Source organism: Leptosomus discolor, chromosome 1, assembly GCF_034619465.1.
Source record: "Leptosomus discolor isolate bLepDis1 chromosome 1, bLepDis1.hap2, whole genome shotgun sequence".
NCBI lineage: Eukaryota > Metazoa > Chordata > Aves > Leptosomiformes > Leptosomidae > Leptosomus > Leptosomus discolor.
The window spans coordinates 1,734,021-1,748,761 of NC_141391.1; the positions used below are offsets into that span (position 1 = coordinate 1,734,021).

The 14,741-nt window shown below is 60.5% G+C and overlaps 1 protein-coding gene across 1 annotated transcript; it reads left to right on the forward strand.

Moving 5' to 3' along the window:
* Nucleotides 1–8,988: 8,988 nt before the first annotated feature.
* Nucleotides 8,989–14,275, forward strand: PLEKHB1 (pleckstrin homology domain containing B1). The gene is made up of 7 exons (XM_086481598.1): nucleotides 8,989–9,002; nucleotides 10,616–10,675; nucleotides 11,152–11,304; nucleotides 12,186–12,288; nucleotides 13,236–13,275; nucleotides 13,776–13,881; nucleotides 14,139–14,275. The coding sequence occupies exons 2-7, from the start codon at nucleotides 10,639–10,641 to the stop codon at nucleotides 14,273–14,275; spliced, it is 576 nt and encodes a 191-aa protein (XP_086337724.1). The 5' UTR covers nucleotides 8,989–9,002; nucleotides 10,616–10,638.
* The last annotated feature ends 466 nt before the right edge of the window (nucleotides 14,276–14,741 follow it).

The following is a 14,741-nucleotide window of genomic DNA, read 5'->3' on the forward strand; positions in this document are numbered from 1 at the left end:
CGGAATTACTGGTGGGCAGGCAGACCGTGCGATCACATCATCCTGACTTCCTCAAGAAACGAAGTTTACATGAACTTGCATAACCAAACACAGCACCGCCACTGACGTTTCCCTTTCATATTTAGTGGTATCAACGTTTTCAACACAAAAACAGGAACAGAATGATTCAGTTGAGTAGAAGGAACAGGTAACGCAATTTAGACACCTCTGGAGAACCGCATCTGCTCGACTGGCATATAGTCAAGTCACACGGAAATAATTCTTGACAATTTATTCCCAGTTCTAAAAAGTGACAAGAGTCAGAGCCAGTATTTTTTAATTCAAAGAGCTGAAAGACCACCAACAGGCAAAAAATGGACAGGTGGATTTTATTTATTGTCACCGAAACAAAAATCTTCATCTATTTATTGACGGCACACGAGAACTCCGTACCATCAGACAGGACTAATCGATTCGCATTGGCAATCAGCAAAAAAACTGCTGTTTACGTACTTTGGAAAAATACCGCAGAACACGAGAACGCTTTTCTCGTTCAATCATTTCAGATCGACCGTTTCTACGGACTGAACATGAGGACTTAAGCAGCAAAACTGAGTCTAATTGATCAGAAAGATCACGGCACGGCAAGAAACGAGAGCGACGTGAAGAGTTACGGACCTCTCCTTCACAGACGCAAATGAATCAAAGAAGTTTCCGTACAAAAATTACCTCGTTTGCACTTGGAAAGCGATGCAGGAGTCGCTCCTCCCCGAGCAGGCTGGCTAACGCCGCGGTTCTCCGGGGGATGCCTCAAACCCTCCTTTGTCGTACCAGCGTGGGGAGGAGGAGACCGGCGGGACGTCGCCCATCGCTCGCCTCGTGACAAGGGTCAGCCCGAGCACCTCCGCGGCGCGGGGAGACGGCGCCCAACCGTCCCCAGCCGCCCGAGGAGCCGCCAGGCGAGCGGAGCGCCGTCCAGACGCCCGGCAGCGAGCGCGAGGGGAGCTAATTCGGGACCGAGACGCGCGGTTAAGGAGAGGCTTTATGAATCGCAGGGGAAACAGAAAGTACACGGAGCACTCGTGCTGCGGAAAGGGAAATCGGGGGCCTCTGCAGATACAATCAAGCCCAAAAGGCACGACTGGAAGACAAATGGAGATCATAATCCGGACTGAAGGACAGAGTGAGCTCAGAAAGGAAGATATAAAAGTTGTATTTCCCTTCTGACAGCTTCATCAACCGCTACCGGCTGCCTGAGAGCTGGAAATCGGCAGAGTTCCTGGGTGGAAACGTGGAGGTTTCTAATGACCAGAGGATAAAGGTCTGAAACGCTCCTCCGGCACAGGCAGCAGCAGAAAAAAAACGGGGTTTAAGACTGAATTACATCGAGTTCGGTGACCCAGGAGGTCCATCCCAGCTGCGAACGTCCCGCTGCCCAGAACAGGAGATCGGTGCTGAGCTCACGCCTTTGAAAACGTACCGAAAGCTGACGCTTCCCTGGATCAAACCCCCGCTCCCCTCGCCTAAAGCGCCCGCGCTTGCACCTACGCATCCAAACCGAGGTTTGCAAGCTCGAGACGCACCGGATAATTCAATTTAGACTGAATTTAATTATCGTTTTAATTATGCTTTCACTTCAGGTGCTGAAGGCCTTTCGCAGAAACGCTTCTCCAAAGTATTTTCACTTGCCTGAGAAATGTTTTCAGGAGCACCAAGAGCAGCATCACGTTTCTTTCCTGGTTTTCCCCGTTATCCGTGTGGTGGGTTATTTTTATTGGGGAGCGTGAAAACTTAACTGCAAACAGGGGGTTCAAAAAAATCCCTCGATAGTTCACCTACTGCAACGGAGACTTATCGCTGAATTTGACAGATGACTATCACCTAGGATGAGAAAGAATCTCTACAAAACGTTCTCCCGAAGTGACCGTATCCCGTAGTTATTTCACGTTAATTTTGACGCAGAGCGGGTGTATCAGTTAGGTCTCGCACCCCAAGCAGTAGTTCCCGTTACTGAACAAATTCAAAACCACCTTCACGGCACACAGTTGTTTTGCTTCCAGTCCCTTTGTTCCAAAGCAGAAGGGTTATATACCCACCTCTCCAAAAAAGTGTCTCTTTACCAACGGGCAGGAATTTTAACCAGCTGAGGAGCGTACAAAAAGCCCCGTACGTCTGAACAGTGACATCGGAATAAAATGAAAGGCCACTATAAGCACATCATTTGGGAGAGAGAGATTCCCTCTGAAATAGGTAAACATTTACTTTGGTTAAAAAAACCCCAAAACAATAAAAGGTTAAGATGCATAACTAGGTCAGCTGATATTTGTAACTTCCAGGACAAAAGCGAGGAAGACTTAATATATATTTCATCCAAAAAATACATTGCTAACTGATATCAGACCTTATAATGACTATGTACATCTAGCAAGAATGAATATTCAGACCATAGCTGTTGGTTGGGGTTTTTTTTTTAATGTACTCAACCTCAAGTCAAGAGAATCCATGAAACGGTTAAAATTCAAAATCCAAATCAGAAAGAACTAAAAAAAATATAATAAGCCTTTGGCCTCCGAGTACTAATTTCCTTTTTCTTTACACTGCTCAACATCGCTCCTCAATTTGAGTTCCCGACAACAACCACTTCACAGTTAACATTTCACGAAATAATGTGGTTGATGCAATCAAGTCCAGCAAAATGTTTCCCTAAAGATGTTTCCATCATTCACATTCCTTTAAAAAAAAAAAAAAGAAAAAAAAAAAGCAAGCTCCAGCTTCCTCCATCGCTATTTAGCAGCAAGAATAAACACACCACTGCATCTGAAATCAGAGTTTGATTAAAACATAAATAGAATCACTTGGGGTTTCTTTCTGGTTAGTACAACATGTCTTTGTCCAGGAGAGGGGAAAAAAAAAAAAACCCTCAACCTGCTCATTTTTCTACATTTGACAGTATTCAGCACTAAATGAATGGCTTTTGAATGAAATTCTGTCTATGGAAATACAAGCCGTCACCTGAAAGCTCATCATCACGATGTGCAGGCAGGGGGAGAAAAAAAAACGAGGGGAAAAAAAAAAAATCCCCCCAAAATCCAATACAGTACAAAATCTTTTTTTTGATGATGAACATTTATTCTGTTTCCATACTTCAAGGCTCCTCTGCTTTCTCTCAAGGACTCAAGGTAGGCGCCTTTTTGGCGTTACGAACCCACAATGCAGCGATGGACTTCACTGCCCTGAAAACCACAACGCCAGCAACGAAGTATTCAAGCAATTATTACCAACCAAAAAGAAGAAAAGAAGAAAAGAATCACCCCTTTCACCAAAATGGATAGAAAATAGTATTTTATACGGACAGACAAGATAACGCCGCCTTACGTGTCGCAACCTTGCGCTCTCTGCTCGCAGGCTACAGCCGTTCCACGCTGACATCCCCCCCCTCACCGAACCCCAACCTCTTATAAACCCCCCGCAAAGGGCAGCGGGACGGGGGGGGGGAAGAGACGGCCCCAACTCGACCCTTCCCATCCCACCAAGTTGCTGGCGGGCTCGTCGAGACGCCCCGATATCGCCGTCGTCGCCGTCCCCACGTGCCCCTTCTCGAGATTCGCCCGTGAAGCGGCGGCATCCCCCCATCTTTGGGGTGCACCCACGACCCCCCCTGCCCATCTCCGGAGGGCTGAGGGCTGGACGGGGAGAAGCCCAACCACCCGCTCGCTCCATTTCCCTTCTTTCCACACGAGGAGAAGGTGAAACTTGGCTTGTGGTGGCTCCTCGGCGGGGTCCCCCTGGCCCCAAGCGCCCCGTGAGGTGAACCGAGGCTCCCCCTCCCCATCGCCGTGCCTCCCCCCCCCCCCCCCCCCCCCCCAACGCCCAAACCCGGGGGGGCATCGAGCCCGCTCACCCCCCGGGGGGCTGAAGGCAAACCCCGATACCAAGGCTGAGGGGGGGGGGGCAACAGGTTCGGGGCGGGGGGGGGCAACAGGTTCGAGGGCGGGGGGGGGGGGGCAACAGGCTCCGGGGGCGTCTCGCCGTCCCCAGGGCGGGGGGTCTCCCCTTTCCACCCGCTCGGGCTCTTCTGCCACGCGTGACCCTCACCCTCAAGGGGGCCACGCACAGCCCCGTCCTCAGGGGGTGCCCCCCCTCCCCCTCCGCCCTCCCCTTCCCGCCACCGCCGCCCCCGGCCCTGTCCCCTGCGGGGTGGGGGGACTCGCAGCCAACCCCCCCCCCCCTTCCGCGGTCCCCTCACGCCACCACCACCATCTCCCCCCCCCCCCCCCCAGGCGCTGTCACCCGCCGGCCGCAGCCCCCCCTCAGCGCCGCCGCTGCCGGCCGCCCCGCGAGGGTTCGTCCCCCCGTTCCCCCCTCACCTGCGGCTGCTCGGGCGGCGGCGGCGGCGGCGTCCCCTCTGCCGGTGCGGCGGCGGCAGCGCGCTCCCCCTCTTCCCGCTGCCTGCTCCGCGGCTCCTGCCTCTGCCCGCAGCCGCCAGCCGGTGGGGGAGGGGGCGGCGGCGGCGGCAGCGGGGAAGGCGGGGGGGGGGGGGGCCGGGAGGGCGGGGGGGGGGGGGGGGGGGGGCGGCGAGTACCACCATCGGGACCGTTACAGGCGCCGCCAGGACTACGGCTCCCGGCATGCCTTGCGCGCCGCCGCCGCTGTTCGGCAGCGGCTCGCCGTCGCGGGGCACGCTGGGTAGTATAGTCCGCGCGGCGGGCGGGGAGGCAGACAGGGCCCGGGCGGCCGCAGGGCACGCTGGGAAGTGTAGTGCCGGCGCGCTGCCTGCTGGGAGCTGTAGTGCGGCCGAGCCGGGCGGGGGGGCGGGGAGGGAAGGCATGCTGGGAGCTGTAGTACGGCGGGACACGGCGAGGGCGGGACCGCGAGGCATGCTGGGAGCTGTAGTGCGGCGGGGCGGTGAGGTCGGGGGGCCGCAAGGCATGCTGGGAGCTGTAGTCCGCTGAGGGGGCGGTGGGCCTCGGCGCGAATCCTCCCCCTCGCTTACCGCCACCACCGGCCCCGGGCCGTGCCAGGCGGGTCCCCACGGGTCGCCGGGGCCTGGCCCCCAGCTCCGGGAGATGGCCCGCGGGCCGCCAGCAGCCAGGCCGGCGGCGGGAGAGGAGGGGAGAGCCTCGGGGCCTGGCCTTGGCACCCCCCTCCCCCCCCGCCTCTTTCTCCTCCTCCTCCCGTTTTGCCCCGTCCCCACCTCCTCACACCCCAAACTTCGCCCCCTGCCCCGCCAGCAGCCCGTTCTCCTGCGTTCTCTGTGTGTGTGTGTCCAAACCCTGCCCCCCCCCCCCCCCCGCTTCGGGCCCCGGCGGGGCGCAGACCCCAGCCCGCGCCTCCCTCCTTCCCCCACCCCAACACTTTGCCTCATGCTCACGGGGGCAGCCACCCCCCACCCCCCCCCCCATGATATTTGGGGCAGCTGCTGCCCCCCCACGGCCCAGGAAAGAGGAAAGGGCCTTTCTCCGGGAACACAAACGAGCACTTTTAATTTTTCATGCAGGAACGAGCGTGAAAAAAATCACATGAAACCTTTTAGGGGGGGACCAGCAGCACCCGCCTGGTGCGCACGGCTGTGAGGTGGGTGCAAACTGCGTCAGCGCAGCTCAGCGCCCCACCTTTGGGGCAGAAAAGGAGTATTTGGGGAAAGTGCCGGTATCCGGGAGGTGGAGAACTACATCCCTACGGGTCTTCACCTGGCACCCACAGGGGGACACCTCCGTGTCCCCTCCTCAAGCCCTCGCAACCCTCATTGCTCTTGGAAGAGTTTTGCTTTTTGTGAAGATTCGTGCTGGTATTTTGTTTCCCAAGGGTGGGAAATCAAGGAATCCCAATTGGGATGTCCCAGAGGTGGCAAGGGCTGTACCCGAGCTGCTCGCTTCGGTTTCTCGCCCCTTGGACATGCCGGACATGGGGGGGGGGGGGGGAGGTTGTTATGAAAACCGCATCCAAGGAAACATTTCTCCTTGCACGTTTCTCCCACAGAGTGGAGGACGCTGGCGACGCCAACGGGACACGTTCAGCCACAGCGATGCCTGATGCTAAACAGTAAAAGGAGCCTCCAGCAGGATTTGGGGGCTCTCTGATGGCCTGCCTGGGGGGTTTACCCCCCCTGCAAACCAGGTACCGACCCGTCCCAACGCCAAATGTGTGCTACTAAGAGAAAAAGCAAATGTCGGGGCGTCCTCACCCTGTGTTCAAGCAGAGGGGCAGCAAGTCTGGACCCCCAGAGCTTTTGCCCATCTGCCTGGGCAGCAGGACAAGACAGGGAGGACCCACGGGGGGGGGCACGCTGGTTTCTTACGTCACGTGAGACACGGGAAGAGTTTCAAAGATCCTTTGTTTCGCACCCAAAACCCAAGGCTTTGGCTAGGACCGGGGAGGGGATCTCCACCAGGCACCGAGCCAGCGCTCTGTGACAGCTTCTTGCTGTAACGACCCCCTGGGTGAGGCACGGACAGAGCCCAGCTGGAGGGAAAACCAAACGGGAAGTTTCAAATTCCGTCTGTTTTTTACTGAGCAGCACCCAATCGCTGTGGAAAAACCAGCAAATCCGCGATTTGGCTCCCCTGAGCGAGGGGCCGAGCCTGTTCCCGCGGCGCATCCCCTCCCTTCTCCCACCTCCTGGCTCCTCCGCTCACCGCTTCCACCCGGTGTGCCCCAAATTTATCCCACTAATGACAAAAAAAAAACCCACCCTAGTTTGCAAAAAAATGAACCAACCAAGCCCCCCAACATCCCGTGCCAACAGCAGTTCCTTCCCCAGAGGAAAGCGGAGCGGTTCGGGCGGGTTTTACCGGCACCACGCTCGCTCCGCAGCCCCCAGCGCCCGCCGCTTCAGCCCGCCCGGCACACACACGTGGGCTGCTTTCACGTTGGCTCCCCGGGGGCTCTAGTTCTGCTTATTTTTTTTTTTTTTTCCTTTTTATTGTTGTTTCCCTCCTCTCCTTCTTGGAATAAACTCGCTGTCTCACCGGCCAGCCGGCCGGGGGCTGCAGCCAAGCAGAACCCATTAGCCCAGCGCTGTAGATTTTCAACCCCACGGAACTGTGCTGCCATTTCAAATCGAGCATCTATTTATTTCGCTCGGTGGCGTGTCCTTTCGCTGTCAAGGAGACAAATTATTCTGGTCCCGCGGCGGAGCTCACGACAACGCGGCTTTGAGAACGATCCACACCAAACTGTGGGGCAGCCCGACAGCGCTGGGTAGCCCAGAGTAACCCCAAATTTCAGCCCAAACCCCTTCCTAAGGGAACTTGTTTATTCGCTGCTGCCAAACCGACCCGGCCCCCCATTTCCAAACACTCAGCTCCGAAATATTGAGCACGACCGGGACGTTTTGCAGCGTGGAGGGACGCACGAGTGTGCCCCGGCCGACGGGGCGGTGGCGATTTAACTCCTTTGTCCTCGGCCCACGCGCTGCTGGATTATTTTAATTCCTTCTGCCAGCGCTGGAGGGAGGGAAAAGGGCTCCGTGCTGAAAAGCCTGCTGGAACAGACGAGTTTCTTCTGTATTAAGGGCTGCCATATGCTTAATTAACATCATTCTCATCAGCCCAGCTTGATTATAAATAACCTCACTTGTGTCTTCAGCCCCTCGATGCCAGCCAGCCGCTGGGGATCGCGCTCCCCACGTTGTCTGAGGCCCAAGCGTGCGAGCGGAGCCGCAGGAGATGGGCTGTTTCCTTCCCCGGGCGTCAGAGTCGGTCCAGGCAGCGAAAAAAAGGTTTGGGGAGAGGCTGTGGGCTCCCGCCGCAGGGCTGTCGCGGTGGAAACGCGCCCCTGCCCGCACGTGAACCCTGCCTGTGTGTCTGGGGAGGTCAGTATGGAAAATGTACAGCTATTCCTCGCTGGCCCTGCTTCTGTGGAAGAAGAGGAGGGGATGAAGAAGGGTTCTTGGCTCTTCATCTCCCCGAATCATTCAACCTCACCTTTTCCCCCCCGCAGTTCCCCAGGCTGTGATTTCCAAATCTACCCCGGGGGGGGGGCGGGCGCGGCCGTGACCCCAGCAGCTCCTGGCCGGGCACGGGGCTGCATCCCGGGCTCTTCTCTGCTCCTAAACCTCTTTTCTCTCCCGACAGCTTGGCCAAGGCGCAGCGGCAGGTTCCACCCACGCACAGCAACGGCTCCAGAAGCTTTTCCAACCCTGCAGCCTCCGGCCACCGGCGGCTGAGCCCGTCTTGTCTCCGGAGCCGATGGTAGTTTTGCTCCTGTCTCCAGCGGGAGCCAGGTCAGACCTTGATTTTTAACCCAGAGAATAACTCGCTCCGCTCAGCCAGACGGCGCTTAAAATGTGGGTTGTTGCTGATTTACGCCCCTGCCAGCGGCGTACCCCTGCCGCTCGCTCCGGCAAGACCCCCGTCGATGTATTAAACACTTCCACGGACCCATTCCCAGCACCGGAGGAGGGTCCTGCATCCCCTCAGCATCTCCTCTTCCCAGCCCTGGGCCCACCCTTGTGTGGGGCAGGAGCCCCCTGGGCATCCCCTTGCTGCCCCGGGCACAGCTTCGGGGCTCCCGTTGGGGCTGAAGCCCACCCAAGGGCACCCACGACGCTGCCCCCAGCACACGGGGATATTTACGGCCCCTGTAGTCCCAGTCTGGACCCACTTGAGTGCCCAGTTTCTCCTGACTGTGTGGCTGCTCCGTCTGTGGAGGAAAAAGGGGGGCTCTGGGGAGAAAGCGGGGCTCGGAGCTGGGGGGAGCATCACCGGTGGCACCAGCCCAGCAGCATCCCGGCCGCGTCAGCACCAGGCGCCTGCTTTTTTTTGGGGGGGGGGGGGGGGGGGGGGTGTAAATCGCTACAAAGCGGTATTTTCTCTCTGTCCGGTCCCTTGGGATGCTTGTACCCAGCCGAGCCCTCCGCCCCGCTCCCGCCCGCCCCCGCCGGTACCGGACTACAGCTCCCGGCGCGCCGTGCGGGCGGGCAGCGCCGGGCAGCGGGAGCGGGAGCGGAGCGCAGGGCTGCCCGCAGCGGGGACCGGCCGCGCCGCCGCCGCCGCCTCCTCCTCCTCCTCTTCCTCCTCCCGGTGAGGGGTGTGCGGGGCGGCTCCGGGGGGCTGACGGGGGGTCCGGGGTGGGGGGAAGGACAGGGAGAACCGGGGCGGGGGTGCGACTACCGGGGGATGGGGGTTAGCGGGGTTGGGGGGTACCAGGGGATGGGGGTACTGAGGGATGGGGGGTACCAGGGGATGGGGGTACCAAGGGATGCTGCTACTGAGGGATGGAGGGTACCAGGGGATGGGGGTACTGAGGGATGGGGGGTACCAGGGGATGGGGGTACCAGGGGATGCTGCTACTGAGGGATGGGGGGTACCAGGGGATGGGGGTACCAGGGGATGCTGGTACTGAGGGATGGGGGGGGGTACCAGTGGAAGGGGGTACCAGGGGTTGGGGGTACCAGGGGATGCTGGTATTGAGGGATGGGGGATACCAGGGGATAGGGGTACCAGGGGATGGGGGTACCAAGGGATGTGGGTACCAAGAGATGCTGGTACTGAGGGATGGGGCTACCAGGGGATGGGGATACTGGGGGATGGGGGTACTAGGGGATGGAGGTACCAGGGGAGCTGCGACTACCAGGTGCTGGGGTACCTGGATGTGGGTAGCAGGAGATGGCAGTACTGGGGATGCAGGTACTGAGGGATGTGGGTACCAGAGGGATGGAGAAAGGGGGTGCCCCAAAATGTGGGTACAGGGAGAAAAAGATGCCGGGGGCTGCGAGTAGCAGGGGGTGTGGGTACGGGAGGATGCGGGCACTAGACGTGGGTACCAGGGGCTGCAAATTCAGGGGGAGGGGGGTGCCACGGGGATGTGAGTACCGAGGGACGGGGGTACCTGGGGGATGTGAGGGTGACAAGGGGATGCAGGTACCAGGGGCTGCGATTTCTGGGGGATGCGGGTACTGGGGGGGACGCAGGCGCCAGGGCGACTGACTCCAGGGGGATGTGGATACCCGGGGATTCGGGCACTGAGTAACACAGGCACTGGGGGGGGGGGGGGGTGTCTGTGCCGTGGCATGTCCCCAGACCAGGAGGGGACCCAGCCCCACAGCCCTGGAGGCCATCCTGGGGGGCTGAGCCCCTTCATCGGGGCGCTGGGGTCCCTGGTTGATGGGTAGATGGCGGGGGCAGTGGCCAGGGAACAGCTCCTGCCTGGCCCTGGGGTGTTGGCTCCGCTCGGGGACCTGGGGAGCGATGACTTCATGGCCTTATTAAGGGCTAATTTCCACACCAGGCTGGGAAAACAAACCAGCGTGGCTGGCGTCTGCCGTGGAAAGTTACTGCCTGGGTTCATCCACGGCCCGGATTTGTCCACTTACCTCCACGGGACGATAATCTCTAAATCCCAATGAGATTAAAGGCGGAAGGAAAGGTGGCCAGAGTTCCTCCTCCCTGCCTTCGCCATGTTTCCCGGCTGACGAAATCCCACGTCCGTCTAACCCCGACTAACCTGGGCGCTTGGCTCATCCCCACACAACCACCCCCCCCCCCCCCCCCCCCCCCAAAAAAAAAGGGCCAAGGAGGGTGAATCCCCATCCGGCTTCGCTCCTGGAGCCACAGGGAGGCGAGAGACAGGGGGAAAGCCGCAGGAGAGCGAGGAGCTGCTCTCTGAACCCCGTTATTCCTTCCCGTGCCAGCAGGTCCGGAAAGCCCTCCCGCAGCCATGGCGCTGGTGAAGAGCGGTTGGCTTTGGCGGCAGAGTAAGTGCAACCCTTGAGCTTTCCAGGCTGGGAGCCCCCCTCCCCCCCCCCCCCAAAAAAAAACCCAGCGAGGTTTTGGTTCCGGGAGGGCGTGGGGGTGGGGGTGGGGGCGGGTGACAGGCCCCAACCTGGGCGGATAATCCACGGCAGCGAGGAGATGGCGGCTCAGCCGCTCGCGGATTTACGGGAGAGCAGAGAGGGGCCGCGTGCCACGAGAACAGACGCGCGGCTCCGCACCCGGGGCTGGATCCGGTCCCGAGCGCACGGCGGGGCGGCAGCACCGCAATGCCCTGATGGCTTTTTTGGGGGGGGGGGCAGCCCTTTTTCATCTAAAGCCACCGGGCCGTGCTGTCCCGGACACCACTGCCAGGCACCGGGTGTCCTGCGGGATGCAGCGGGAGCGGGGCTGCGAGCTGGGGAGGGGACACACAGCGTTGGGTCTCAGGAGATCCTTCCCCTCCTCCCCATCCCGTCAGGCTCCATCCTGCGGCGCTGGAAGAGAAACTGGTTCGTCCTCTACCTGGACGGCAGCTTGGTTTACTACCACGACGAGACGCAGCGCGACATGGACGGCCGCATCCACGTCAAATACAGCTGCCGGGACGTGCGGGCTGGCCGCGAGTGCAGAGGTGAGCCCCGTCCCGCCGGCCCCAAAGCCCCGTGTCCCCAAGCCCATCCCGTGGCCTTTCCAACGATGCTCTGCTTGGGCACATCTGGGACACCCCAGATAGAATTCCCTAACTCGCCCCTTGCCACCTCCCCGCCAGCGCCAGCCCCCCCGGGAGGGGCAGGTTGCGTTTTCTCTCCCGTTGCTTTTCCACGGGGATTGAAGGAGAAGCTCAAAGCTCCGGGTTTGCGCTCGTTCCAAACACAATCCCACGGCCCTGACTCATCCCGCGCCGTCTCGCACAAACAAGGAGAACAAAGCAGCAGCTCGGCTCGGCCCCGGCAGCCCACGGCCGCCGCACAAAGCGCCTTTCTTGGGCCGAGATGCTGTGGTGGGAGCGGGAACCCAAAGGTTGAGCCTTCACCAGAGGGTCCCGCCGAGCTTTGGGAAAGGGGGTGGGGTGGGGGGGGTGGAGAAGGTGCACGAATCTCCCAGCTTTCAGGTTTAGTTCTTGCTCGAGCTCACGATCCCGCAGCGAGCACCTCGCGTTGCGACCAACCGGCACGTTCGAAGCTCGTGGCCTCGAGCGGATTTTTTGGCCGTTTTCTCCCACTCTGCCGCGGGGGGAGGGGTGGAAGTTCGCGCTCGCCCGCTCTCCGCCCGCGTCGGCTTTTAACCTTCGGGGATCCCGACTGTACCTTGCGAGCGGAGACGGAGCCGAAACCAACCCCCAGCTGCGAGCGCAGCCTCCCAGCGGGGTTTTAATGGTCGCGCCGGTTCGCGGCACGCGGAGGGCGAGCTGCTCGCGCCGGGGGGCACTGGGAGCCCGACCCTCTCCCGAGAGGGTCCGTGGGTGGACGGGGAGAGGCTCTGGGGCGTCTCTTTGGATCCTTCTGTTCCCAGACGTGCAGCCGCCCGAGGGGAAGAGCCGCGACTGCCTCCTGACCGTCGTGCTGCGGGACGGCTCCAAGACGACGCTGTGCGCCGAGAGCGAGGACGACGCCGTGTAAGCCGAAATCCCACCGCGGCGGCACCGCAATTCCCCTCGGGGGCTTTTTCCATCCCGATTATCCGAGCCTGGAAAGAGCCTCGGCCACGCGAGCGCCCCGTCCCGCTCCCACCCGTGGCTGAAGCGCCGCACGGCCCCTGTTTTCTCAGGCACCCGCGGGGCGACAGGCGCAGGCCGGGATTTGGGTTTCCCACTGAATAATTCAGCGGCAAAAGCAGCTTTTTTTTTAAGCAGTCGGTCTCCCACAGGGCGGGTTTTCCTCCTGGATGAGGAATCACCTCGTGGCCTGACCGTGGATCACTGGGGAAGGGTTTTCATTGGGATTGGGTGATAAATAGTGTGAAAAAGTGGCTTAAGGCCATGCCCAGCAGGAGGAAACGCCGACTTTAACACTGTTCCCCTTCCATTTATTTCTATAAAAAAGAAGACTTTAATTTTCGTTAAAAAATGATTTTTTTTCTTTTAAATAAAAACTTTTAAAATGTACAAAATGATTAAAAAAAGTGGGAAACCTGCAGCTGAACTTCGACGCTCAGCCGTGGCCCAGCTGCGGTTTGCTCAACGGAGCTCGACCTCAGCTGAACGACAATTCGCCCATTACCTGCTTTTCCCCCCCAGTTTAGATCCCATTACCCACTTTTCCCCCCCAGTTTAGATGCCATTTTCCCACCTGGGCTGTTCCCAGCGGGAGCGTTTAACCCCGTGCCCATCCCCGGGGCGCTGCGGCACCTTCCCCTCCCCAGCCCTCCGCCCGGCGCTGCCTAACGGGGAATTAACTAACGATCAGCACCAGCGGCCGCATCCAGGTCACTGGGAGGGGGCAGGAGGGAGGGGGGACACGTGTGTGTCTGGGGGAGATGCCGGGCAGCCCCACGGGGACAATTCCTGCCCCCCCGTGTCCCCCCAGCACACCCCAAAACTGGGTCCCTCTGTTTTGTTTGCAGCGCTTGGAAGATGGCCGTGCTGGAGGCTAAATCCACCCCGGTGAGGCTTCGTCCCCAAAAAGAGGGACCCCATCCCGCCACAGGCTTCGGGCAGGGTGGGAGGGGGGGGGGTTATACCAGAGTCCCCCCACCCCAGGGCTGATGCTGGGCATGGGGTGGCCCCCGGAGACCCTGCGCCCATCGGGGAGCCTCAGGGCAGAAGGTGGAGGAGAAGCAGGAGCGATGGAGCCGCCGGCTCGTGGTGCCACCGCCAGAAGGCAGAGCCGAGGGTGACCCCGTTGGGCGGTTTGGGGGTGACAGGGGCGGAGTTACAGCGACGGGGGGGCGGGGGGGGGTAGAGTTAAGGAGACCTGAGCACAGGTCGGTGGTTTGGCCGCTCTTAGCATTTCGGACACTCCGGGCCCCGCTTTCAGCAGGGCAGGGGAACCCGAGCGATTCAGGCCCCTGTCACGCGTGGGGGGAAACTGAGGCACGGCCACACCAGCTGGGCTGGGGCTCCACCGCGGCCCCAGCCTCACGCCGCGCTCCCCCCGCTCCCAGGTGCACGTCTACGACCCCTACGACGACGACTACTACCAGACGGTGCCCCTCGACTCCCACCAGACCGCCTACATCAGCTCCGGCCACTACGGCCACCAGTACGGAGGTGGGTGGCCCCATCTGGCGGCACAGGGGCGGTGGCCGCGTCCCGATTCACCCCATCCCTCCCCTCCACGTTCGTGGGGGGACGTTTCGTTTGCCCAGGGCGACGGCCAAAAACCGGGGTCCCGCTCCAGCGGCACCCCTCGGGGGAAGCCGTGCCCCTTCCTTGCCATCGCGGGGGGGGGGGGTGTGCCAGGAGGACGGTGCCCCTCAGCTCACCCCCTTTTTTTTGTTTTTTTTTTGTCTTTTTTGGCCTCGCAGCTCCCGGGGTGACCCATGTCATCGTCCGTGAGGATCCCTACCGGGTCTCCGGGGACCAGATGGCCTTGGGGCTGCTGGCGGGGGCCGCCACCGGCGCTGCCCTCGGCTCCTTCATGTGGATGCCCTGCTGGTTTTAGCAGCACCCCCGCGCTCCTCCTGCGGGATGCGGCCCCCTCCAAGCTGGGGCGCGGCCCCCCCAGCCTGGTTTCACTCACCCCTGGCTTGGTACCTGCCGTGAGCCACCCTCAGCCTCCCAAAACCAGCCTGCTCAGCCCCCTGCGCCCTGGGGACAGACATCCAGCCCCAAAACCCACCCCTTATCCTCCTCCCAGCCCCAGCTTTCGCATTGAATAACCCCCACGTGCTTCAGAGACCTCCAAAAACCTTCCCCAAAACCCCAAAAGCGCCCGATTCCCATCCGCAAAGGGCCGGGGGAGCTGCCGGGGCTGGCGGCAGAGGGGTGGGCACGGCCCTCCAGCCCCAAAACCTGGCTCCATTCCCCACCCCAAATCTCTGCAGGGAGCTGGCTGCAGAAATACCTGGTTTTTGGAGCAAGGGGGAGGTATCTGGGGATTTTTGGGGTCTTTTTTTTTTGCAGCCTCG